Source organism: Bos javanicus, chromosome X (genome assembly GCF_032452875.1).
Source record: "Bos javanicus breed banteng chromosome X, ARS-OSU_banteng_1.0, whole genome shotgun sequence".
NCBI lineage: Eukaryota > Metazoa > Chordata > Mammalia > Artiodactyla > Bovidae > Bos > Bos javanicus.
The window spans coordinates 101,602,674-101,629,700 of record NC_083897.1 but is presented as its reverse complement, the minus strand read 5'-3'; the positions used below and the strand labels follow the sequence as shown (position 1 = coordinate 101,629,700).

General features: G+C 38.6%; 1 protein-coding gene across 5 annotated transcripts in view; it reads right to left on the bottom strand.

Annotated features, from left to right (window-relative positions):
- EFHC2 (EF-hand domain containing 2) overlaps window positions 1-27,027 on the bottom strand; it is a 240,422-nt gene that overhangs the window by 180,671 nt on the left and 32,724 nt on the right. For all 5 annotated transcript variants that reach the window (XM_061410374.1, XM_061410378.1, XM_061410379.1 and 2 more), the window contains exon 2: window positions 15,960-16,148. In XM_061410374.1, the coding sequence (XP_061266358.1) occupies window positions 15,960-16,148 (189 nt within the window). The remainder of the gene's footprint in view (window positions 1-15,959; window positions 16,149-27,027) is intronic.

Genomic DNA, 27,027 nt, shown 5'->3' with positions numbered 1-27,027 from the left:
ACATAAATAACAGCAGGATCCTCTATGACCCACCTCCCAGAGTAATGGAAATAAAACCAAAAATAAACAAATGGGACCAAATTAAATTTAAAAGCTTTTGCACAATGAAGGAAACTAGGAGCAAGGTGAAAAGATAGCATTCAGAATGAGAGAAAGTAATAGCAAACAAAGCAACTGACAAAGAATTTATCTCAAAAATATACAAGCAGCTCATGCAGCTCAATTCCAGAAAAATAAATGACCCAATCAAAAAATGGGCCAAAGAACTGAACAGACATTTCTCCAAAGAAGACATACAGATGGCTAACAAACACATGAAAAGATGCTCAACATCACTCATTATCAGAGAAATGCAAATCAAAACCACAATGAGGTATACCATCTCATGCTGGTCAGAATGGCTATTTCCAGAAGTCTACAAACAATAAATGCTGGAGAGGGTATGGAGAAAAGGGAACCCTCTTACACTGTTGGTGGGAATGCAAACTAGTACAGCCACTATGGAGAACAGTGTGGTGATTCCTTAAAAAACTGGAAATAGAACTGCCATACGACCCAGAAATCCCACTGCTGGGCATACACACCAAGGAAATGAGAATTGAAAGAGATACCTGTACTCCAATGTTCATTGCAGCACCGTTTACAATAGCCAGGACATGGAAGCAACCTAGATGTCCATCAGTAGATGATTTATAAGAAAGCTGTGGTACATATATACAATGGAATATTACACAGCTATTAAAAAGAATGCATTTGAATCAGTTCTAAAGAGGTGGATGAAACTGGGGCCCATTATACAGAGTGAAGTAAGTCAGAAAGAAAAACACCAATACAGTATATTAATGTGTATATATGGAATTTAAAAAGATGGCAACAATGACTCTATATGCAAGACAGCAAAAGAGACACAGATATAAAGAACAGACTATTGGACTCTGTGAGAGAAGGTGAGGGTGGGATGAGTTGAGAGAATAGCACTGAAACATGTATATTATCATATATGAAGTAGATCGCCAGTCCAGGTTTGATGCATGAGACAGGGTGCTCAGGGCTGGTGCACTGGGATGCCCCTGAGTGATGGGATGGGGAGGGAGGTGGGAGGAGGGTTCAGGATGGGGAACACATGTTCACCCATGGCTGATTCATGTCAATGTATGGCAAAAACCACTACAATATTGTAAACAATTAGCCTCCAATTAAAATAAATTAATTTTTAAAAAACACTTGATATTACTAAGAGAATTGATTCAGACCCACTGCTTAAAAATCAGTCTTCCTGAAAAAATAATTAGGTTGAGAAGAATCAGGTCACCCTGTCCAACAGAAATCACATTGCCAATCATGGGGTTTCATAAAATGAATAGAGAAAAATGAATATTCATATATTTAGTAGTAAAGATACAAATAACAACCATGATATAAAAGACAAAGGAAAAATATTTTGAAAAATATATAGTTTACCAAATATTATATAATATATATATTCAGAGGTAGTAATAATGAGAACTGAGGCAAAAACACTCTTTCATGCCATGAGACGTTGCTGGATTCTACCCAAATGAGTCAGAAGAAAGATGCTCAGATAAGCTGTCTTTTATGTTCTCTAATTGAAAGAATCTATTGTATAATTCTAATAATTACTCAGTAAGCTGGACTCCTCTATACACTGGATTATCCTATTGGTTTCAAAGTATGTTATTTACTTCCCACAAGTTCATCAACAGGTGAGTTCACAAAATGGATATTTGATATGGAAAGGTTCCTGTATCAAAAGCAAAGTAACACAAACCAACCCAGTTACAGAGTAGCTGCTAAGTTCAAAGCTCTATGTGGAGGGTACAACATTCAGTAAAATAATCTCTCCAGCTACAAAGATTACGCAGTCAAGTAAAAGAGATTAGACTGTATGCAAATAATTGCAAAACAGGGAATGGTACCTCCAAACAATTATAAGACACCAGAGATAAAGTGAAAAGCCATTAGGAAAAACAAAATATTAATAATATTCTTACAAAGCCATTCAGCATAGATTACCAAGCACTGATGTGTCAGGCACTGTGCTAAACTCTGAGAATTAAAAGATAAATGGAAATAGCCAACATTGATTAGTTATTAATACACTGGGTCAGGCAATGTGTTAAGTGCTTTTATACTCTATCTCATTTACTCCTTACAACACAGATATAAAATAGGTATCATTGTTATCCTTGTTTTACAGAAGTCAAGGTTGAGGAAGTTAAACAATTTACCCAAGGTCTTTCTCAAGGTAAAAGAATAGTAGGACAACTGGGGTTAGAACTCACACTGCCTAGCTTCAGAGGCCACAGATTAACCATTATCTCCTGAACTGTCACAAGATTCCCACCATATTTCAGCTCAGTGAAGGACACAGAGAAGAGTAACAGGATTATTATAACAGGGGTTTGAAAATGCTCCAGTAGGAGGGGGAAGTGCTGAACCACCTGAGAACATAAAGAAGAAAGCATTAGAGTGGAGGTGACATGTGAAATGTTTCTTCAAGGCTGAGCAATGAAAGAACTGGATTCATGGGCAAGTGGGTAAGGGCATTTTCTATGGAGGGAACAGCAGGTACAAAGTTATAAGAGCATGGTAGTACATAGTATGTGTGGCCCTCTGAAGGTGATCTAATTTATGCTCCATATCACCTCTTCTCAAAAAAAAAAAAAAATGCCTTTCCTCTTTTTTGAGTCTTATCAGTCTCACATTTCCTCACCATCAGCCTCTAAGACATCTCCCTCTCTCCCTCCTCACCCCAACTCTCTCCAGCCCTTCTCCCTTTACATCCCCCAAAGCCTAAGAATCTGACTGAAAAATTTGAAGAATCCTTAAAGGATGAAGTGAAGTGAAGTCACTCAGTCATGTCCGACTCTTTGTGACCCCATGGACTATAGCCTACCAGGCTCCTCCATCCGTGTGATTTTCCAAGCAAGAATACTGGAGTGGATTGCCATTTCCTTCTCCAGGAGATCTTCCCAACCCAGGGATCGAACCCAGGTCTCCCACATTGCAGGCGGATTCTTTACCAGCTGAGCCACCAGGAGGAGGGGGAAAAGTAGAATGAGCAAAGACAAATTTTTGTTCAGCAGGCAGGGCATGGGGATAAGGAGAAAGCTGGGAACATATGTTAATAATATTATCCCCATTACATATCAGTAAGAATCAAAGCTTCAATTAATAAAGCTGACTATAAAAGCCAACTAGACCAGAACTGAAAATAGTTTCATTTTTGAAATTCAAACATACATGTAAAAACAAATGTAGGTCGATAATTATCAGAAAAACACAAACCAAAACCAGTGAGACATCATCTCATACCTATCAGAATGGCTATCATCAAAAAGTCTACACATAATAAATGTGGCAAGGATGTAGAGAAAGGAGAACCCTTGTACACTGCTGGTGGTAATGTAAATTGGTGCAACCACTATGGAAAACAGTATGGAGGTTCACCAAAAAACTAAAAATAGAAATATCACATGATCCAGAAATTCCACTCCTGAATATATATCTGAAAAAATGAAAACACTAATTTGAAAAGATATATACACTCCAATGTTCACAGTATCATCATTTAAAATATCCAAAATATAGAAGCAATCCAAGTGTTTATCAACAGATGAATGAATGGATAAAGAGGATGTGATATATACATGCACACAATGGAATACTACTCAGCCATACAAAAGAATGTAATTTGGCCATTTGCAACAATGTGGATAGAACTAGAGGATAATTAGACTTAGTGAAATAAGTCAGAGGAAGACAAATGTTACATGTTATCATTTCTATGTGAAATCTAAAAAATAAATGAATATTACAGACAGACTCAAAGATAGAAGCATTGGTCACGAGTGGGGAAAGGGGGGGCAAGACAGGGATAGGGAATAATTAAGAGATACAAACACTTACGTATAAAATAAGTAAGCAACAAAGATATATTACACAGCACAGGAAAATATAGCCATTATTTATTTTATAATAACCTGAAATGGCATATAATTTATAAAAGCATTAAATCACTGTTATATACCTGAAATTAATATAATATTGTAAATCAACTACATTTCAATAAAAAGTTTAAAATTTTTAAAAAAGTACCCTGAAATACTAGATGAAAAAATCAACAAGTAGAACCAGAGACAGAATAAAATACACTCAAAGACAGATTTCATATTTTAGGCTAAAAAGGAGGGAAACAACAGGGTGGACTACAAAGGAAGTAAAATTTTTGATTAAACATAAAAGGACTACATGAAGTTTCTAGAACCTAGGTGATAATGATGTAAAATCTTTGAGTTTAGAATAATCAGAATGTATATACAACTGTAGTAGTCTATTGCTGACTGCTATTAGTTCAGAATAGTGAAAAATAAAACAATAATAAACGTAGTTACCAAACCTTTCTCCTAAAAGACCATTAAGTGAATTTGCTCAAATAGAAGACAAGACAAACTCTCTTATTTAAACAATAGAAATAAATTTAAACCACCTTAATACCCACAGCATAATGGAACACTGGGGAACAAATGGAAAGAGCAATGCATCAGTAGTTTAATGGCTACATTTTTAGAACTTGCTGGTCTCAATGTCAGGACCTCCAGACTGGTTCCTCTGAAATATGGCAGAATTTGTGCCAAAGAAAAATGCAAGAATCCTGCAGCACAGGAAGTAACTGGGATACTCCCAGCTTCACTTCCCCTGGGAACACTGCCCTCCCTAACCCATGTAAGAAAATAAGCCAAGTCTTAAGCAAAAGAGGAGTGTTAATTCTTTAGGACTAGGTAGGATGAGCCAGGCACTTGATGTGCATTGTCCATCTGATGCTCCCAGTAACTCTAAGACAGGTTTGTTATTCCTACTTGACAGATGAAGGAATTAAGACCAAGAGAAGTTAAAAGCACAGTCCAGGACTTCCCTGGTGGTCCAGTGTTTAAGACTCCATGCTTCCATTTTGAGGAAGGGTTTGATTCCTGGTCAGAGAAGTTCCACATGCCACACAGTATGGGGAAAAAAAAAAAAAAACAACATAGCCCAGATGAAATAGATAATAAATGATAAATCCAAGTTTTGAATCCAACTGTCTGACTGAAACCATTGCAGTCTCTACTACACCTCCTCCCATTACAGGGCACTGCAGGAGGATAATGGTCCTTAGGGTTACCGCAACTAATGTACAGAGTTCATTTCCAACAACACTCCATTTGAGTTCAATGTACCCTGGGTCCAATCCTAGAGGTAAAGGAAAAGACCCCGGCAATAATCATGATAATGATGATGATAATAATTCTACTTTCCTAAAAAGAGAAGTCAGCAATTACAAGACCTGGGACAGAGAAAGACGAAGTAGAGAACGGGAAGGAAGTTAAATAGGGCACACATGATGGAAGATGAATAAAAATGCATGAAAGTAAAGAGGAGGATTGAAGAGAGAGACAAAGTTCAGTAAAAGAGAAAAACAGAGAAGTCAAAAGAATGGAAGGGGAAGGATTAAGGAGGTTGAGAGATGGGATATAAGAAAAGGAAAATGAGACAAAATTCAAAAAAAAAAAAATGAAGATAAGCATTTCTGCCCCACCTTCAATAATGTGGAATTCATGCCCTCCCTGCCACCTCCCCATTTCTGATGCCCTAGAATGAACAGTCATGTGCTCTCAATTATTTATACCTCTGATAAAAGGTTTATGATAATGACATGTGTCCCTGAAGGATCCTCCTTATTGAAAGAACTATTACCACACTAAACAGCACAATGAATTTCATAGTCAGAATAGGTATTTAAATAGAGGAGCATAATTTAAATAAGCAGAAGGAAAGGAACGATTCTAACATGTTTAAATTTAGAAATTGGCAATGCTAAATGTTTTTAAAACCTCTGAAGGGAGTTAGGAGAGTAACTTATTTGGAAAAAAAAAAAAAAACTATGTTTAAAAATAAAGGGATATCAATCCAGAGAATGAAAAAAATGATTACACAAATACCCAGAAATCTGCCATGGTGAATTATCACATGTGAATTGGCTGCACTTTGTTTATATACATACAGAGTATCAAAGCTGTGCCTCAAATCTTAAATCCCAAACAGACTCCAGAGAAGTAAGATTCCACTAATATGAAGGTGAAGAACAGGCAAAACTAATCTATAGTGATGGAAGTCAGAGCAATGGAGGAGCGCTGAATGGAAGGCGGCATAAGGGGACTTTGTGGTGGGAGAGATGTAAATGCTGTCCAGAATGGTGGCTACCTATGTGTACTGGTAGAACTCATGGGACTGTATGCTGAAAGTGGGTACATTTTATCCTAAATAAATTGTATCTCAATAAAGTTGATTAAAATAAAGACTCAAACAATAAAACCCTAAAGGAGTAGAGTTTTCTGTGTCCTGATTGTGGTGGTGGTTACATGAATCTCTGTGATAAAATTTCGCAGAACTATAAACTAATGGGAAAATATGAGTGCATGTAAAAACTGGTGACATTCAATTAAGGTCTGGAAGTTTAGTACTATACCAATGTCAATATTCTGCTTTTGATAATGTACTGCATTTGTCTAAGATAAGATTGGGGAAAGAGTCTATGCCATTTTTGTGATTTCTTATAAGTTAAAAATAATTTCAAAAATATTTTTTAAAAAGAACATGGATTATATAGTTCGTATTTGTACCATTACCCACCATCAGAGTTACAAAAAGGGTGAGCTTACTACAGGGCAGAATCCTGCAAGAACAAAATTCAGGAAGGTAAATAATTGTTTAAATGTTTCCAAAAACCTGCAGCTGGTCTGATTTCAGAAGGGGAAAGTACATAAACATTACTCTATAGATGAAAAATTCAGAACAAAATATAAATGAGCTTTAAAATATAAGTCAACAAATCAAATAGTAATCATTAGTTCTGAATTTGTGAGCTACAGTGTTACACATGACAAAGGTTTTTGTGTTAAAAAAAAAAAATCAGGGTGTACAGAGAACAACCATGCAAAGAAGCAGCAAGAGGGAGGGTCTGCAAGCCAAGAAGTGAGGCCTTAAGAGAAATCAACCCTGATAGCACAGTAATCTTGAACTTCTAACCTCCAGAACTGTGAGAAAATTAATATCTGTGGCTTAAGGCACTCAATCTATGGTATGTTGCTATGGCAGTCCAGAAGATTAATATATTAAACTATAATTTATACTTCATAAAATTTACCTCTTATAAGTACACTTCAATGACTTTTCATAAATCTATAGAGTTGTGTAATCATCACCACAACCTAGTTTAAAACATTTCCATCACCCCCTCAAAATTCCCTCTCCTACTGCCAGCCCCAGGCAAACTATTGATCTGCTTTCTCTGATGTAGTTGCCTTTTTTAGGATTTCAGATAGACGGAATCATACAATATGAAGTCTTCTGTATCTGATTTCTTAGTAAGTTTTTGGGGCTGATCCACATTGTATTAATACTACACATCAGTAGTTTCTTCCTCTTGACAAATGGTTTCCACTGTATGGCTGTACCACATTTTGTTCATCCATTCATCATCTGATGGACATTTGGGTTGTTCCCTGTTGTGGGCTACGTATGTTTCAATTTCTCTTAGAAATATATGTAGGAGTAGAATTAACTGAGTCATGTGGTCGTGACTAATGGTTAAATATGTCATGAGCACATATTTAACTATTTAAGAAACTGCCAACCAGTCTTCCAAAATGGCAATACCATTTTACATTCCTTTCAGGAATATATAAAAGTTTCAGCTTCTTAACAGCCTTGCCAACACTTGGTATGTCAGTCTTTTTAAGTTATAGCCATTCTAATGGGTGTGCAGTAGTATCTACTCAGGTTTAAGCTCAAAAAGACAATTTTAACTTTGAGCTAATAAGAATAAGCCACAGGCCTACTACTGCTAAAACGTTTAACCCTGAGGGGAAGGTCTTAAAATTTTTCTAGTAACTAAACTCTAGTTTTTAGCAAAGAGGGGAGGAAAAACTCTTCTTCAATAAAAGACTCATTTATGAACCTCATTATTTTTATTCTAAAACCATTTATTCCAAATTTGCAGATATTTTTATAAAGTGCCTTTTGAATTTCAAAAGATTAGAGAAAGCCATAATATATGATGAAACTGGAAATTTTATCAGTTTAACAAATTTAATGAAGGTAATTATGTGTTTTAATGATAAATACAGAACATACAGTTGGGAATTTGGGATATGAAGTGCTTGATTTCAGGCAAGCCTTTTGATTTCTTCTTTAAAACTAAATAGCTGAAGAGTATGTAATTGTGACTTAAAACATGGGTTTAAATGGCAATTATTGTGATTACATTATGTTATATATATTGCTGTCTTTTATGAAATGATCCCCATAGGTTTCAGATAACCTGAAAATTACATAAACCTATGGAACATTTTTCATTTGACATTTTGGGCATGGTTTAAAGGTATAATGTCTGACACATATAATATTTTTAATTGTATTTAATTTATACATACTCATTATATTTTGTAAGATTCCTGATTTGGCTTTAGGCAAAACTTTGAGTGTCTATAGTAGTTTATTGTTCTTTGCCAATCATATGAAATTCTAACCTACTTGATGGCTCCTTGATCACCCTGCAGGAAAATTAAACATTTTGGCTGGTATTGGATAAGAAAGAGAAAAACAGCCCCTGATATCCAGGAGCCAACCTGACACTATCAGCTGGCTTTGGTGCTGCTACAAGCTGGTCTGCTAAACATGAAAACTTCCAGAGGATACTATTTTCAGACAAGGCCACTTTGTGAACACAATGGATCAAGATGAAAAAAAGAGAGAGATCAGACCATAGCTACATCTGAACACAGATAGAACATGAATGTTGTCCAAGCCACAAAACGCCAAATATCCCCCTGTCCTAGGAGTAAGGGCTGCTTCTGTCCCAATTACAGATATAGTCTTACATCTAGTCTCCTCTCTCCATAAATGAGATTACTTAAGATACAGAATCTTTTTTAAAAAATGAGCAAAAGAACTGAATAGACACTTTTCCAAAGAGGAAACACAGAGGGCCAACAGGCAAATGAAAAGACATTCAACATCACTTAATCATCAGGGAAATGCAAAACCACAATAAGATATCAACTCATACCTATCAGAATGACTATGATCACAAAGACAACAAATAACAAATGTTGGTGAAGATGTGGAGAAAAGTGAATCCTTGTGTGCTGTTGGTGGGAATGTAAACTAGTACAGCCACTGTGGAAAACAGTATGGAGGGTTTTCAAAAAACTATAAACAGAACTGCCATAGGACCCCTGGTGGCTCAGACCATAAAGCCTCTGCCTACAATGCAGGAGACCCGGGTTCGATCCCTGGGTCGGGAAGATCCTCTGGAGAAGGAAATGACAACCCACTCCAGTATTCTTGCCTGGAAAATCCCATGGACGGAGGAGCCTGGGGGCTACAGTCCAGGGGGTTGCAAAGAGTCAGACACGACTGAGCGACTTCACTTTCAATTTCACTTTTTCACCATAGGACCCAGCAATTCTACTCCTGGATATACATCTGAAAGACAAACAAAAAACACTAATTCGAAAAGATGCATGTACCTCAATGTTCACAGTGGCATTATTTACAATTGCCAACCTATGAAAACAACCCAAGTGTCCATCAACAGATGACTGAATACAGATGTGGGGTGTGTTTGTGTGTGTGTGTGTGTGTATACTAACCTACTTGATCGCTCCTTGATCTCCCTGCAGGAAAATGTGTATATACACACACACATACGACTACTACTGAGCTATAAAAAAGAATGAAATTTTGTAATTTGCAGCAACATGAATAGCCTTGCAGGGTACTATGACAAGTGATATAAATCAAACAAATAGTGTATGATATTACTCATGTGAAAATCTAAAAAATATAATAAATTAGTGAATATACAAAAAGAAGCAAACTCAGATACACAGAACAAACCAGTGGTTACCAGTGCAGGGAGAAAAGGGGGATGGACAATAAAATAAGCTATAAGGATATATTGTACAACACAAGGAATATATCCAATATTTTATAATAACTATAAATAGAGTATAACCTTTAAAATTGTGAACCACTATATTGTACACCTGTAACCTATATACTGTACAACAACTATATTTCAATTTAAAAGATACACAGTCATAGCAGTAACCCCACTTCCTGACAGCACCCAATCTAGAGCAAGGCCTCACTTCTTTAAATCCTCTCCAAAATTACCTAACATGAGCCCAAATCTTATAGTAAGTCTTTTCTAACACTTGCTTACTTAGACATCCCACAGTTACTCATAGTAGATGTTTTTCCTCACTGCAATGAGTAACAAACCAACTTGCTCAATGAAAAACACACATCAAGGTGACCCAAGAGATGAGGTTATATTTTAAATTGTTATTTTTATATTGTTCAAAGCATAAAGAGCCACACAGTACTACATATACAATCAGCTCACCATAAACCCCTTATAAACAAATCCAAAGTTATTAAAATTCCAATTCTATGGTCAGTAGTTTTGATTATAATCATTATGTTCACAGTAGATGGAAAAAATAAAATAATAATTTAAATGCATGCATACCCCATAGGATCAACCTTTACCCTGCCACTTACTATAATAGACTCATTTGCAAAGCAGCAAACAAATTAGGCTAACTAGGAGCTATTGACAAATGAAGAGAAATGAAACCATAATTGTAGTCTATGTAAAAGATGCTTAACATCCAGATAAAAGTCATTAAAAAACATTCAGTCATTTGAGTATTTCTAACTAGACTGACTTTTTATAAAAGCAGCTAACAATAGCAATGGCAGCATATTATAAACTACTAAATGCCAAACTTCAATTAACAATAAAGCAGTAGGTACCTGATGTAATTAGAAAGAGCCCCAGGCCAGGAGATTCAGGGTCTGGGCTTAGTTTGCCTTTAGTCACAGACTACATGCCACAGACTAAGACTCAAGTCTTAGGCACAGACTGCTAAAGGTAAGGGGGTATTAAGCAAGCATCTAGCCAAGTTCCCCCCTCATAGTCAAGGAAACTGAGGCTCAGAGAGGGAAGGTGACAAAGCCACAATCATAAAGATATTAGTTAGTTTCAGTGCCTCCAACATGCATCCTCAGAACACTATCTCTGCCACACTTTTTGCAAGTGGTTCCTCATTTAAAGAATGAGAACAGTCATCCATGTTTGCTTCTTCCTGGGATGTTGACTGGAACTAACTTGTTGAGTGAATATGCACTTGCTTATATTTAAACAAATTCACAAAATAACTAGTCTTTGGGCAGTGGGTGCAGTATCAGGCAAAATTGTGTTTGGCTACTTGCATAAATCCTCCCACTGGCAAGGGTTTTAAAAGCACATTGGTGGTGGTTTAGTCGCTAGGTCATGTCCTACTCTTACAACCTCATAGACTGTAGCCTGCCAGGCTCCTCTGTCCATGGGATGCTCCAGAAAAAAATACTGGAGTCTGTTGCCATTTTCTTCTCCAGGGGATCTTCCCAACCCAGAAATCAAACCTGGGTCTCCTGCATTGCAGGCAGGTTCTTTACCAACTGAGCTACAAGGGAAGCTTTAAAACACATTAGGGCTGTGTTTCTCAATGGGCACGGTATTTGCATTTTAGGTAGAATATTCAGTTGGGGGGTTCCCCTCCCCAAGTTGCAGGATGTAAAATACAAGGCTGGGTCCCAGCTACTCAAATAGCAGCAGCACTTCTGTGTCAGGTCTGGCCCTAGGGCGAGGCAATTGAAAACATCAAAACTAATGCCAAAAATCCAGGATGAACAAAATACGACCATGTTAAATAAAGACAGAATCAGCACTACTGATTTTCCCTTTTGCCTCAGGCTCCAATATGGCTCAGCATGACACAGTTACTGATCCTGTCTTTATTTAACATGCTATTTTGTTCATCCTGAATTTTTGCATTAATTTTAAAGATACTTCATGGGAACTTGAATAGAATTTGTATCCTACTGTTGTGTGAAAATTGTATAAATCTTAATTATGTTGAATTGGTTCATAGTGCTTTTCAGGTCTACTATATCCTTCTACTTCTCTGTGTATTCAATCTATTGGCTTTTGAGAGTTTGATATTGAAACGCCAACTAAAACTCTTAATTAATCTACTTTAAAAAATAATTGTAATATATAGTGGAAGTATATGTAAACTTGTTCTGTATTTTCCCAAGTTTCTTGTAAATGTGTTGTCATATTTCCATAATTTAAAAAATATAAGCAAAAAAATTTTTAATTATTTCATTAAAATATTACCTGGCTGATTACTGAGTTTAGGGGCACCCCTTAAATTCTGTACTCAAGACAAGTGCCTCACTTGTTTTATCATAGTCCAGTTCTCTTCCCGGTCATTGGGACAACTCAAAACACCTCCAGACATTTCCAAAGGTCTCCCTAGGTTGAGGACCTCTAAAATAGGGATTGATTTTTCTCATTTAATAGGATGTCCAAGAGACATGGCTCAGGCCTGAAACGGTAGTCACTTGATGCCATCAGGGCCCTAGATTTCCTTTATCTCTGCTGCATTCACAAGATGGCTGCTGTGCCCCGAGGAATTACGTCCTACTTCCAGACAGGAAAACACAGCAGTAAAAACATATCAGCTGAGCCTGACACCTTTAATTAGAAAAATCACTTTCCCAAGAGCCCCACCCTTTGGCCACCTGATGCAAAGAGCCGACTGATTGGAAAAGACTCTGATGCTGGGAAAGACTGAAGGCAGGAGGAAGAGGGGATGACAGAGGATGAAATGGTTGGATGGCATTACTGACTCAATGAACATGCGTTTGAGCTAGCTCCAGGAGTTGGCAATGGACAGTGAAGCCTGACGAGGTTGCAAAGAGTTGGACAGGACTGTGCGACTGAACAACCACAACCACCCTAATAAGCTTTAACTCACGTGTCATTAGCTAGAAGTGAGCCAAGTGGCCAGCCTTAGCTGTAGGGAGCCTGGGAACACAAACGCATGTAAGTGGGCACATCTCCAGCCTGAATAAAACTGGCCTCATTAAAGGGGAGAGTGAAGAAAAGATAAAAGAGCTAGAAATGTCTGCCATGAGGATCACTGCAAATAGTCTCTTCTCTGCTTATAATCTGATGGTCTGCCTGAGCAGAATGTTTTCATGGTCACTTTTAGAATTATGGACAGAAGCTGGAATATTATCTCAGGTTGGGCTCCATAGAAGCAGAGTCTGAAACAGGGGTTTAGGTACGTTTGATTTATTATTAAGGGCATACTCTTGGGACAAACTTGAAAGGGAGTGAGAGGAACAGCCAAGGGAAGGGAAATCATCCAAGGGAGGATGCATTCTCATATGAAATTTTGCCGAGGCTTAATGGACAAGGAGGGCTTCCCTCACAGCTCAGACAGTAAAGAATCTGCAATGCAGGAGAGCTGGGTTCGATCCCTGGGTCAGGAAGATCCCCTGCAGGAAGGCATGGCAACCCACTCCAGTATTCTTGTCTGGAGAATTCCATATACAGAGGGCTCTCTGTATATAGCCCATATATGTAGCCCATATAGGGTGGGCTACAATCTATGGGGTCGCAAAGAGTTGGACAAAGCTAAGCAACTAACACTTTACTTTTGTAACGCACAAGGGGCCATGAGCCTAAATCAAGCATGACACAGAATTGTTCCATGTTAAAGAAGCTCAGCCTTTCACCGTTGACAAATCAGTCAGCCATTTGCTACCCCATCCTATGCTGAAGTAAGTGGCCATGGTAACCTCCCAGGTGAACTCTCTGGGTGATGCAATGTCCACTAGCCAAGACAACACTCCATGGAGGGTTACAAGAATGAGTTGTTAGCCAAAGCACTTGCTGCACTAGCTGTGGGGGGTGGGGTGCCCGTTGGGGGTGGGGAGGATCAAAAGCACTTACTACAGATATTAATTATGATGCACTTTCCAAAAATCTGCCTTTATTTCTACCTTATATTGTTTGAGAAAGTAGCCCTAGATATATTGCTATGATTAAAAGCTGTTAGAAAAGTGTCTCATTTTCAAGAAAAACGATTAACAGGTGTTGACTTGTTTTGTTAAGCCACAAATGCCAAAAGCACTTTATAATTTGCTCTGGGTATTAACCAGGATCCAATCTGTAGTTCACAATCTCATCAGAGCATGTAAATATTTCATAGTCTTAGTGTCTCATTTAAAGCTCAATGAATATTTAATTGAAGTTGACCAACAAAATAACTGAATTATGTTACATTTAGTTAGGCCTGAAATGAGCAAGCTCTTCATTTTCTCAAGTAGTTTGAAGCTAAAATTATTCCAACTTCATGAAATATTCTACACAATTTTATAAGTAATTAAAAGACTGTAAAATAGACTCAAAAGCACATATTAAATATTGAGAAAAACATGAAATAAAATGAATTTTCAACTTTAAATACAAGAGAATAGTTTAATATATTGTGGCCTACATTATTTATTAGTTGGAGGATTAAACTATTCTCAATACACTCTTTTTGACATAAGTAAAAATAGAATCTTTTCTTTGATGCTTGCAAGTTAAATATTCTAGAATGATGATGTGCAAACACCTATAAGATTGATATTAACAGGAAACTATGCATGAGCCACTCAAGTAAGTCAGCCCAGAAAGTGTTTCTGAACCCTAGGTCCAGCATTAAGCAAGGTATATACTAAAAATAATCCAAAAAAGAGAAATATTGAGGACTTCACTGGTGGTTGGGTCCAGAGGTTAAGAATCTGCCTGCCAATGCCAGGGACAAGGGTTCAATCCCTGGTCGGGGAACTAAGATCCCACATACTATAGAGCAACTAAACCCACGTGCTACAACTTCTTAGCTCACACACCACCTCTAGAAAGTCCGTGCAAGATCCCACATGATGCAATGAAGATCCCACACAGCAAATAAATAAATTTTAAAAAGAGAGAGAGTGAAATATTGGTCCACATTCAAAGTAGAGAAGGTTTCCTAAGAAAGAAGCTTTCCCATGGTCTGTTAAATCTCCATAAGTGTCAGAACTGGACTTCAAAAGAAGTGTGTGCTCTGATTGACCCTAACTTGGGTGACATGGAATATGTCACTTCTGCCAAATCTGAAGACATTTTAATTGGAATCAAAGCATTGCCAACTAGTCCCCATGTTAAGGCTGCTAAAAACTACCTGGTAAGTTTAGCATACTAATGTTTGAATTCTTTAGTCCTGAGTTAGTTTTTATTTATAGGACCTAAATAATTTAATAACAATTTCTCGGAAAACAGACCGCGGGGCCATGGTGACACAGGGCTGTGTGATAAAACAGAGCATATCCACGCAGCTGCCTTGTGGGAAACAACTGGCCACTTGGGGTTTTCTCCCTTTGCTCTTGGTCCCTTTTTAGAGATTCAAATGGACTGCCTACTTCAATTGTAAATACGCCAGTATATGTGCATGTGTTATGCACACAAACACACATCACAAAAACTCCAGACTGCTGTCTAATAATGGCACCTCTTTCCCTCACTTCCACAATTCTGGCCTATCACCCTTGGTCTTCAAGGGTGGGGAACCATAATTAGTATGGAGAAAAGACAAGGAGGCATTTTCCTGTTGCATTCAATGGCACATTCAGAATCACACAAAATTCTTTAGTTAATGGCAATCGCTAAGCAAAAGTGGCAGTCTGACTAGACCCTTACTGTCTATAGAAGGACACTATCCTGTCCAGGACAGGAGATAAGAGAATGGTTGATAAGCATTCACCATGAAAGGTGACGAACATTAGGCATCCTGTGACCAATGTGCCTGGTCAGAAACAGAATCAGGGATAACTTTTCTTTGCTTAGAGTACTTTTATGTCATTTCAAATGAACATTTACGTTGAGGACTCATTTTCTCAAATCTACTTAATATTTACGTACATGTAACATTTTAAGACTGCATGTCTCCCAATGTCACGTGACTTACCTGTTTATCGAAAGCCACCCAAGATGGTGAGTCAGTTCCCATTCCTTTAGGAAATACACTGTATTTTGGCTTTATCTTCTGTCCGAAAAGCAGTTCTCCACCTATTCCTGGTTTATCTTCACCCACCAGCATCCTAACATTGTTGCAAAAGCCCCAGTGTTGAGATTTGTGGAATTTCTCTTTTCCCATCTGTGAACACAAGAGACAACCCAAAATGGCCAAAGTTATTCTTTCTGCCTTTTCATATTTGCTTTAAAAGGTAAACATATTTCCCATCATTTATTTTTCCCATTACAAAATGCAAATTAGAGTGGCAAATAATTATGATCAATCTTCACCATAAACTTGTGCCTCATTTTAAATTCAGTTCATTTTAACAAATTCAAAACCTTGAAAAGCAATAAGAACAAATCCAATGCTCCATGCTATTTAAAACATTTCAAAATAACTGTTACTGCAAGTGAACATTTAGGACATTAACTTGCTAATTGGTCTATTCCACTTATTTGCCAAGAATGCAAACAGGGGGAAAAAAAGAAACTTCTCTACTTCAGAGTAAAAAATGCCACAGTTTTCCCACAGAAATCGAAATATTATCTTAATCAAAATGGAGAATAAAATCTTTTCCTCATTAAATAAGTGTCACAGGAAATTTGTCAGAGCTGACATTGTCCTCCTAACTGTAGAACCTTGCCCTCCCTCTTCCCCACTTCCCCTCACATCTTTTCTGAGGATCTGAGCAGAAAGGGCAAAGCCCAGATAATGCTTCCAAGGACTGGCAAAGATGTGGGCCAACAGCAATGTGCATGCACTGCTAGTAGAAAAGTAAAGCAGAAAAATCAATCTGAGGAAAGATATGGTAATACCTAGCAAAGTGAAAGGCATATGCTTGCCCAGACACCTAGCATGTCCACTTCTAAGTATCTTCTGCCCTTTGCATGGGGAGCTATAAATCAGATTATTTGTTACAGCAGTGTTAGTAAGAGTGAAAAATAGGAAACAATCTAAATGTCTATCAGTAGCAGAAAAGATACCTCAATTGTGTTCTCTTTATAAAATGCAATATAAATACAGAGGTCTAAAATTATATGCATCAATATGGACAAATTTCAAAAACTATCAAGCAAAAAAAAGGTAGGACACAAAATTTGATCACTTCATCTTATATGAAGTCTGAAAATATTCAAAAACACAGGGTTGTTTATGGATAATATAAGCATATAAATGATAAGCAGCAAATTCAAATTAATATAATATCCCTGATGATGCATGATATATGATATAATAAATACCACATGATATTTATATGTGATATATTAATATATTTGTTGTATCATATATCATATTATGAACATCCATGTACACCACAGCCCTGTAGAAAAAAACAGAACATTTCAGATACAATTAAAGCTGTCTCTCATCCCGTTCCTGATTTCAATATCTGTAAGTCTGCTTCTGTTTTGTAAATGAATTCATTTGTATTTTTTTAAAAACTAGATTCCACATATGAGTGATATCATATGATTATTTGTGGATGAACACACTACTATATATATGACAGAAAACCAACAAGGACCTACTGTATAACACAGGGAACTCTACTTGATATTCTGCAGTAACCTATATGAGAAAAGAATATAAAAAAGAATGAACATATGTATCATATATGTATAACTGAATCACTTTGCTATATGTGTGTGTGTGTGTATGTGTTTGTGTGTCTGCTCGGTCATACTCAACTCTTTGTGACCCAATGGACTGTAGCCCGCCAGGCTCCTCTGTCCATGGAATTTTCCAGGCAAGAATACTGGAGCAGATTGTCATTTTCTCCTCCAGGGGACCTTCCCAACCCAGGGATCAAACCCACATCTCTTGCATCTCCTACACTGGCAGGTGGATTCTTTACCACTGAGCCACCTAGGAAGCCTACCATATATGTAAAACTGAATCACTTTGCTGTGTAACTGAAAGTAACACAGTCTTATAAATCAATTATCTTCCAATAAAAATAAAATATTTAAAAAATAAATATAAGCCCTCTCTCAGAGTTCATGCTCCTTGTCTCCCTCTCCAGAGGTAACAAGTATCCTGAATTTGCTGCTTGAACTTGAATACTTTGCCAGGATTATGTAGATCCAGGGCAATAGCCTCTTGCAAAGCATGATGCATTGGCAGGAAGTCTGAAAGGAAGTTCAAAAATACTTTGTTTCAAGGCAACCTATGAAATGGGATAAAATATTTGAAAATAATATACATGAAAAGGAATTAATATCCAAAATATAAAAAGAACTCATACAACTCAATACCAAAAAATCTGATTAAAAAATGGACAGAAGATATGAACACATATTTTTCCAAAGAAGATATTCAACTGGCCGACAGGTACATAAGAAGATGTGCAACATCACTAATCATCAAGGATATGCAAATCAAATCCATAATGAGATACCACCTCACACCTGTTAGGATGGCTATTTTGTCAAAAAGGTAAGAAATAACAAGTGCTGGCAAGGATGTGGAGAGAAGGGAACCCTTGTGTACTGGTGGTGAGAATATATATTGGTGTAGCCACTATGGAAAATAGTATGGAAGTTCCTTTAAAAATTAAAAATAGAACTACCACATGACTCAGCAATTCTACTTCTGGGTATTTATTCAAAGAAAATAAAAATACTAACTTGAAAAGATATGTACACCCCATGTCCATCTGTCGCATTATTTACAATAGCCAAAAGAGAAACAACCTAAAGTGGTTACTGACAGATGAATTAATATTATTATATTATTCAGCCATAAAAAAGACTTGCCACTTGCAGCAACATGGATGAACCCTAAGGGCATAACACTAAGTGAAATGTCAGACAGAGAAAAACAAGTATTATATGATTGCACCTATATGTGGAATCTTAAAAAGAATAAAAAATAAACAAATTCATAGATACAGAGAACCAACTGGTGGTTGCCAGAGGTGGAGGGTGGGGGTGGGCAAAATGGGTGAAGGTGATCAAAATGTACAAACGTTCAATTATAAAATAAATAAGTCATGGGGATGTAATACACAGCATGGTGACTATAGTTAATACTGTACTATTGGTATATATTTTAGAGTGTCAAATAGAGTAAATCTGGAAAATTCTCATCACCAGAAAACAAAAAACTTGTAACTATTGTGTGATAGTAGATGCTAACCAGACTTATTGTGATCATTTTGCGATATATACAAAGATGGAATCATTACATTTTACACCTACAACTAATATAATGTTATATAAAGAAGGCTGAGCACTGAAGAATTGATGCTTTTGAACTGTGGTGCTGGAGAAGACTCTTGAGAGTCTCTTGGACTGCAAGGAGATCAAACTAGTCAATCCTAAAGGAAATCAATCCTGAATACTCATTGAAGGACTGATGCTGAAGCTCCAATACTTTGGCCACCTGATGCAAAGAGTCAACTCACTGGAAAAGACACTAATGCTGGGAAAGACTGAGGGCAGGAAGAGAAGGGGGTGGCAGAGCATGAAATGGTTGGATGGCATCATCGACTCAATGGAAATAAGTTTGAGCAAACTCTGGGAGATAGTGAAGGACAAGGAGGTCTGGTGTGCTGCAGTCCATGGGGTCACAAAGAGTTGGACATGACTTAGCCTCTGAACAACAACAAATTAATTAATATTAATAAAAATTAAATACCCAAAAATTAAAAGGCAAATACAAGACCTCATTTTTTCTTATAGTGAAGGCAGCCTGGAAGAACAGGGAAGGGCTTGAGTAGCCTTGCTCAGGAGAGTCAGGGCCACACAGATGCCCCAGGAAGACAAACAACCCAGGCAGAAGGCTGCTGAAGGAAAGCTAGAGACAGTGATTAGGATGGTGACCAGCAGCCTGGCTCTGTCCCATAGAGAATCCATTGCCACAACCTCCACCACCACCCCACTCCCCTCTGACACACACTCACACAACACTCAGTTTACCATAAGTCAGTCCCAAATCACCATAGCAAAGCAAAAGTTGGGTTGGTTAAAATGAATGGTGGAATAACACTGAATTTTATAATAATGTCCCTCTTTCAAAGCAAGTATTTTGGGTAATCACAAACTCATCTCAGGTCAAACCAACAAATGTTTGTTAAACATTTACTATATTCCTAACTTTCTGCCAGATACGCATGCATGCATGCAAAGTCACTTAGTCATGTCCAACTCTTTGCAACCCCATGGACTGTAGCCCACCAGGCTCCTCTGTCCATGGGATTCTCCAGGCAAGAACACTGGAGTGGGTTGCTGTGCCCTCCTCCAGGGAATCTTCCCGACCCCAGGATCAAACCCAGTCTCCTGTGGCTCCTGCATTGGCAGGCAGGTTCTTTACCGCTAGTGCCACCTGGGAAGCCTTGCGCCAGATATAGTATTTAAAATAAGCATAAAACTCAGCCGTGCCTTGAAGAGGAAACCCACCATCTGGCCGAGGAGTCAAGATTTAGATAACTAATAGGAAGCAGTAGACTTCCATTTTTGACCACTTACCATGAGCTATACCATTTGCATACATGCTCAGTCGCTCAGTCGTCTCCAACTCTTTGCAACCCCGTGGACTATAGCCTGCCAGGCTCCTCTGTCCATGGGATTTTCCAGGCAAGAATACTGAAGTGTATTGCCATTTCCTCCTCCAGGGGATATTTCTGACCCAGGGACCAAACCCACATCTCCTGGGTCTCCTGCATTGGCAGGAGGATTCTTTATCACTCTGCCACCTGGGAATCTTTATATGCATTACCAAATTTTGCCATCACAAAACTATGTGATAGGCATTATTACAGCCATTTTACAGAGGCAGAGACAAGTTGACTAGCACATCCATGGTTATATGGTAAATAGTGGAGCCTGTATCTGAATCTAAGCTCATTGACCCTAATCTCTGGTTAAGTCTATCTACCCTGAGCCATAAACTGATGGGCTGGAGTAACAGTGTTGAGGTCCTTCAGGTAGTTGGATACTGTCTTGAGCCTGGAGAAATGGGATGAATTGGACAGGAGAAGAAGGAAACAGGAACCCTAATGCCCTGCTGATGGGACAGTTGGGACATTCTGGAAAGCAATGTGGTACTACTTGGCAAAACTAGGGATGTGTATTCCCTGTGATTCAAGAATCTTACTCCTGGATATGTATCTCAGAGAAATTCTCACAGTAGCCAATAAATGGAGATATATGACAATGTGTAATGGTACAGTAGGTCATCTACATACAAACAAGTTCCATTCAAAGAGCACATTCATAAGTCCAATTTGGAAGTCCAACAAAGTAAGTTTGTAAGTCTAAGCTACAATTTCACTCATGCCTAGTGTTGGTAGAACACACATTCGCATCTTTGAAAGCCCACAACTTGAAGGTTTGTACATATGGGACACACTGTATTTTGGGAAAGTTGGAGACAAGCTTGATAAATATGTTGATGAAACGGATAAGAAAATATGGCTTCATGGATAAGTACACTATGTTGGATCTTCATTTCATTTCACTTCTTTGAAGCAATAAACCAGACGTATGTAGACTGTCATAATAAATGAACGTAGATGTCATGGCTGAAACAACAGAAACTAATTTCTCACAGTTCTGGAGCCTGGGAAGTCTAAGACAAGAGTGCTGGCCAATTCAGTTGCCCAGTGAGGGTTCTAGTCTTGCCTTGAAGACTGCCAGTGTCTCCCTGTGTCCTCACAGGGCAGTGAGAGAGACAGCAAGCTCTCTGGTGTCTCTTCTCATAAGGGTACAAATTTCATTATGGGGGGTCCCATCCTCATGATCTCATCTAAACCTAATGACCTCATCTCTAAACACCATCACACTGGGGGGTTAGGGTTCAACACACGGATTTGGGAAGGACACATAGCATTGGAGAGAGAAGGAAATGGCAACTCACTCCAGTGTTCTTGCCTGGAGAATCCTGTGGACAGAGGAGCCTGGTGGGCTGCCGTCTATGGGGTTGCACAGAGTTGGACACGACCAAAGCGACTTAGCAGCAGCAGCACAGCACTGGATGTACATATAGCAACATAGATTCTTAAAACATACTGTTGGGTGAAAAATGGTATCTGTAGCATACTATATCATTTGCACATTTTTAAAAAACAATGCTACATATTTTGCAAGAACACACAGAGATTCAAGAATGTGCATCAGGACTTCCCTGGTGGTCAGTGGATAAGAATCCACCTGCCATTGCAGGGGATACAGGTTCAATCCCTGATCCGGGAAGATCCCACATGCCACGAAGCAACTAAGCCTGTATGCCACAGCCACTGAGCCTGTGCTTTAGAGCCCACAAGCCGCACCTACTAAGCCTGTGTGCCACAACTACTGAAGGCCACATACCGTAGAGCCTGCACTTGAGCTGCAATTACTGAAGCCTGGGCGCCTAGAGCCTACGCTTTGCAACAAGATAAGTCACGGCAATGAGAAGCCTGTGCACCACAATGAAGAGTAGCCCCCGACTGCCACAACTAGAGAAAGCCAGCACACAGCAACAAGGACCCAGCACAGCCAAAAGTAAAATTAATTTTTTTAAATGTGCATCAAAGACATCTGTATGGAAGCCTATATAAAGTCAAAAGGGAAAGAGATCAGGGATTGGGAATGATAAGGAATAAAAATACATAAAACAAGAGAGAGACCTTGCACAAATCAATGATGGCATTGTGTCATAAATGAAGAAATATAATTAATTCACCTCTTTCCACCTGACATTAAAAAAAAAGGATGGATTTGAATGAGAAGTGAGAAGTAGGCAGGTGAAGTTAGCTGCTAGTGCAGCTAAGCAGGTACAAGGTGAGAAAGGCCTGAAGAGGGTAAAGACAATGGGAATGGGAAGGAAAGGACATCATATGGGACAGGACCTTCAAACTCTCATTGAGGAATGGCAAGTTTGATTGTTTATTTTCCCAAATCATCTCAGACTGGTACTTTTATAGAATACAATAAAATTAATTATAAAAATTTGAAATAAAAACAAATACATAAAAACTTACAAGCTCACTGATCACACCCTCAGATATCATGGCAAGGTCAATTTGCTACAGAAGTTTCTAAAGACTCTCAGTGTCACAGATACACACCACACTTGGAGAAGCACTACTACAGTAGACATCAGGTAAAGAAACTGACATGTGTGACTGGGTGTGTTAAGAAAGAAAGAGACATGGGAGGTGACTTGCAAGTTTCATACCAGCCTCACTTCCACTTGGGAAGGGGTAGGAAGGAGAGCAGAAAAAGCAATAAGGACAACAAAGTACTTCTATCACCTGGCTTCTTAGCCTATATATTGCTGCAGCTCCCAAATATGGATGTAACAGCATTGGCTGAGTTTCTCATTTCTGAAATTTCTGAAGGAAACTAAGGCACTGGATTGAGCCTAAAGAGCTCTCAGCAAGGCTGGCCTTCCTGTTCCTGGTCACCATCACAGCAGCAAGGCAAAGAGCAGAGACTGAAAGAAGCAAAGGGCTTCCCCCACCATACACCTACACAAGTGGTATGAACTCTTGTCAATACATTTCTATCCAGCTAGTGACAATGACTAAGTATACCATACAAGGGGGCCTTTTCTAAACAACCAGTGCGATGAAAACTGAAGAGAAACCACAATGCGTAAAGTTCAGAATGTAGTTCAATCAAGTTCCTGCTAAATTGATGAGCAATTTCTCTATGCAGACTATTAGCTGCTGCTGCTGCTGCTGCTAAGTCGCTTCAGTCGTGTCTGACTCTGTGCGACCCCATAGACGGCGTCTCACTAGGCTCCCCCGTCCCTGGGATTCTCCAGGGAAGAACACTGGAGTGGGTTGCCATTTCCTTCTCCAATGCATGAAAGTGGAAAGGGAAAGTGAAGTCGCTCAGTCGTGTCCGACTCCTAGCGACCCCATGGACTGCAGCCTACCAGGCTCCTCCCTCCATGGGATTTTCCAGGCAAGAGTACTGGAGTGGGGTGCCATTGCCTTCTCCGACTATTAGCTAGATATTGTCAAATATTTTCGAATCTTTTGCTAAGTAAAATCAAGTCAGCCAGACAAGATTCTTGAATACTTTTAACATGAAAGGAACTATTACTAAATCCTTTCCAGAACTCTTGATTTGTGAGTTGTGAATTCACACATCCAAACCCCAATCAACAACAATATACCTATGCTCCCTTAAGTTCATTGACATCATTATTTTCATCAGCACAGCATGCAAAAATTCCATTTTTGCACTATCAGAATATTAACTTGAAATTTCAATTCAAAATTCTATAGCTCAGAAACTAATTGCTTGGAGTATTTGTTTGGTATGATATAAAAGTACATAGGGACCTGTTTCAAATGTTTGCCCCTCCCAACATACACATACATATACACAAGCTTGAGATTTGCCATTACAATCTCTTAGGATCAGATGTCAACCTGCCCTATGCCATGGTAGCTGTGAAATGGTGCTCAATCTCAGTGTAAAGAGATTAGGCAAATGTCTTAGCGAATGATAACATCAGGAACATATTATCCACAGATCCAGTGTTCCTTGATACCTCAACTCCTTGGGTCCCATCACACTTATAGCGCCACCACCAGAAAGGGAGCAGCCAAAGCCAGACTCTCCTTGATGTTTCACATCACATTAATAACTGGTCCCACCATCCCTTCTCTGTTGCTAGAGATTGGAAGAGCAGTTTATCACATGATTGAATTGATTAGTAAATAATCATAAGTTGCCAGGACCACCATAAAAACCATAAAGCTAACCCAAACTAAGAAGCAGGTTATGATCACCAGTATTGGGAGGTGTTTATGCATGTAGAATCTCTTTCAGAGCTCCAGCACATCAGAATCTCTTTGTTTCTACCTAGACTGCATCCGGAGAAGGCAATGGCACCCCACTCCAGTACCCTTGCCTGGAAAATCCCATGGACGGAGGAGCCTGGTAGGCTGCAGTCCATGGGGTCGCTAAGAGTCAGGCACGACTGAGCGACTTCCCTTTCACTTTTCACTTTCATGCATTGGAGAAGGAGATGGCAACCCACTCCAGTGTTCTTGCCTGGAGAATCCCAGGGACGGGGAAGCCTGGTGGGCTGCCATCTACGGGGTCGCACAGAGTCGGACACGACTGAAGCGACTTAGCAGCAGTAGCAGCAGCAGACTGCATCCAAAGCCCAGATGCTTGACAACCTTGCTATGACCAAGGTAAGAAGAATAAGGTGTTTGGTAAGAACCTGACAGGTCATTAGGGCCACCATTAGTTAGAAGCACATCTTTGCACATGTAAATACCATTCTCATAGCCAAAAGCTGACATGTGTAGCAGTCCTCTAAGTACTTTAGAAGTGATCAGTTCAGTTCAGTTCAGTCGTTCAGTCGTGTCCGACTCTTTGCAACCCCATGAATCGATTATCAGAAAAAAATCTCTGAGTAAAGATGGGGATACTAAGGAACAGAGTTTAAGTAATTTGCCCAATGCCAGTCAACTAATATAAATAGTGAATCCAGGATGAAAACTCAATACCTGAGCCCACAAATATTAGGCCTTGCATTGTGTGTGCCCTCTTAGAGAAAGGAATAGATCGCCCCTTGCTTAAGTCATCAGGGTTGAATTACCACTTTCGCTTTTGACAAATGTAATAACAAAAATGACCACCATGATGTGGGAGGGAGGGAACAGATCAGATAATTGGACCTAGACTCAATCTCTTAAAAGCAGAATAGGTACTAGAGAGTACTGCAGATACCCGTTTACAGCCACCAGAAGTTACTAAAAATTCAGGGCCTGAAGAGAGCCAGCTAATATTTAATATTTTAATATATGTCAACAAAACTTACTTTTCTAACTACTTTTTGAGGTTGGTGGAAAATCTGATACCAAATTACCTAAAACTATGATTCTTTTTTATATTTATTTATTTTATTTGGAGGATAATTACTTTACAATATCAGGATGGTTTTTGCCATACATCAACATGAATTGGCCATAGGATACATGTGTCCCCATCCATCCTGAACCCTCCTCCCACCTCTCTCCTCACCCTATCCCTTCAGGTTGTCACAGAGCACTGGCTTTGGGTACCCTGCATCATACATCAAACACACTGCTTATCTATTTTACATATGCTAATGTATATGTAAAACTATCATTCTTAGGTGGACTTCCCAGCTGGCTCAGTGATAAAGAATCCACTCATCAATGCAGGAGACACAAGAGAAGTGGGTTTAATCTCCGGGTCAGGAAGATCCTCTGGAGGAGGAAATGGCAACCCACTTCAGTATTCTTGCCTGAAAAGTCCCAAGGACAGAGGAGCTTGGCAGGGTACACAGTCCATGGGGTAACACACACATACACATACACACACACATCATTCATAGGTAGTCCTGTCTGACTAGATTTGGGACTAGTTTGTTTCTGTTCCACGAATAGAATTTTTTTACCTCTCTCTTCAGAGCATATTTATTTTAGAAATTCATTTTCTCTTTTCTTCTTTTCTGTACTTTTATAGAAAAAAAGAAATAACTGAGCAAATCCTATGAACCCCCCAGAGAAAATAATAACAAAATTGCCTTGGGTAGAGCTCAGGACCAGAGGAGCATGAAAGCTATCATTACTTATTAATAAAACTAAATCACTCAAAAAGAAATCCCAAATGTGAAAATTTTAAAAAGTCATGTCAAAGAAAACTTCAAACATTTTTAAACTAATTTTCTTCTCTTTCCAATCCTAACTTGGAAAAATGTTCTGCTCATGATTCTCAGCCATCAACTCAATGTAACAATACGGGTGGTTTTATATATTTAATAATGTATTTAAATCGGCTAAGGAAAAAATAAACTTAAATCCGTAAGATCTAGAAAGTTGTGCAGCCCTTCCTCAGAAAACACTGTTTGTTTTTTTTCCCTCTAAATAATTAAACTCAGAGCACCAAACAATAAAAAGAATTCTAAAGACTTCCACCAAAGTCAGTTAACATCACTGGCTCATTGTAGCTGATAAGTACATGCGTGTATACTAAGTTGCTTCAGTTCAGTTCAGTTCAGTTCAGTTCAGTCGCTCAGTCGTGTCCGACTCTTTGTG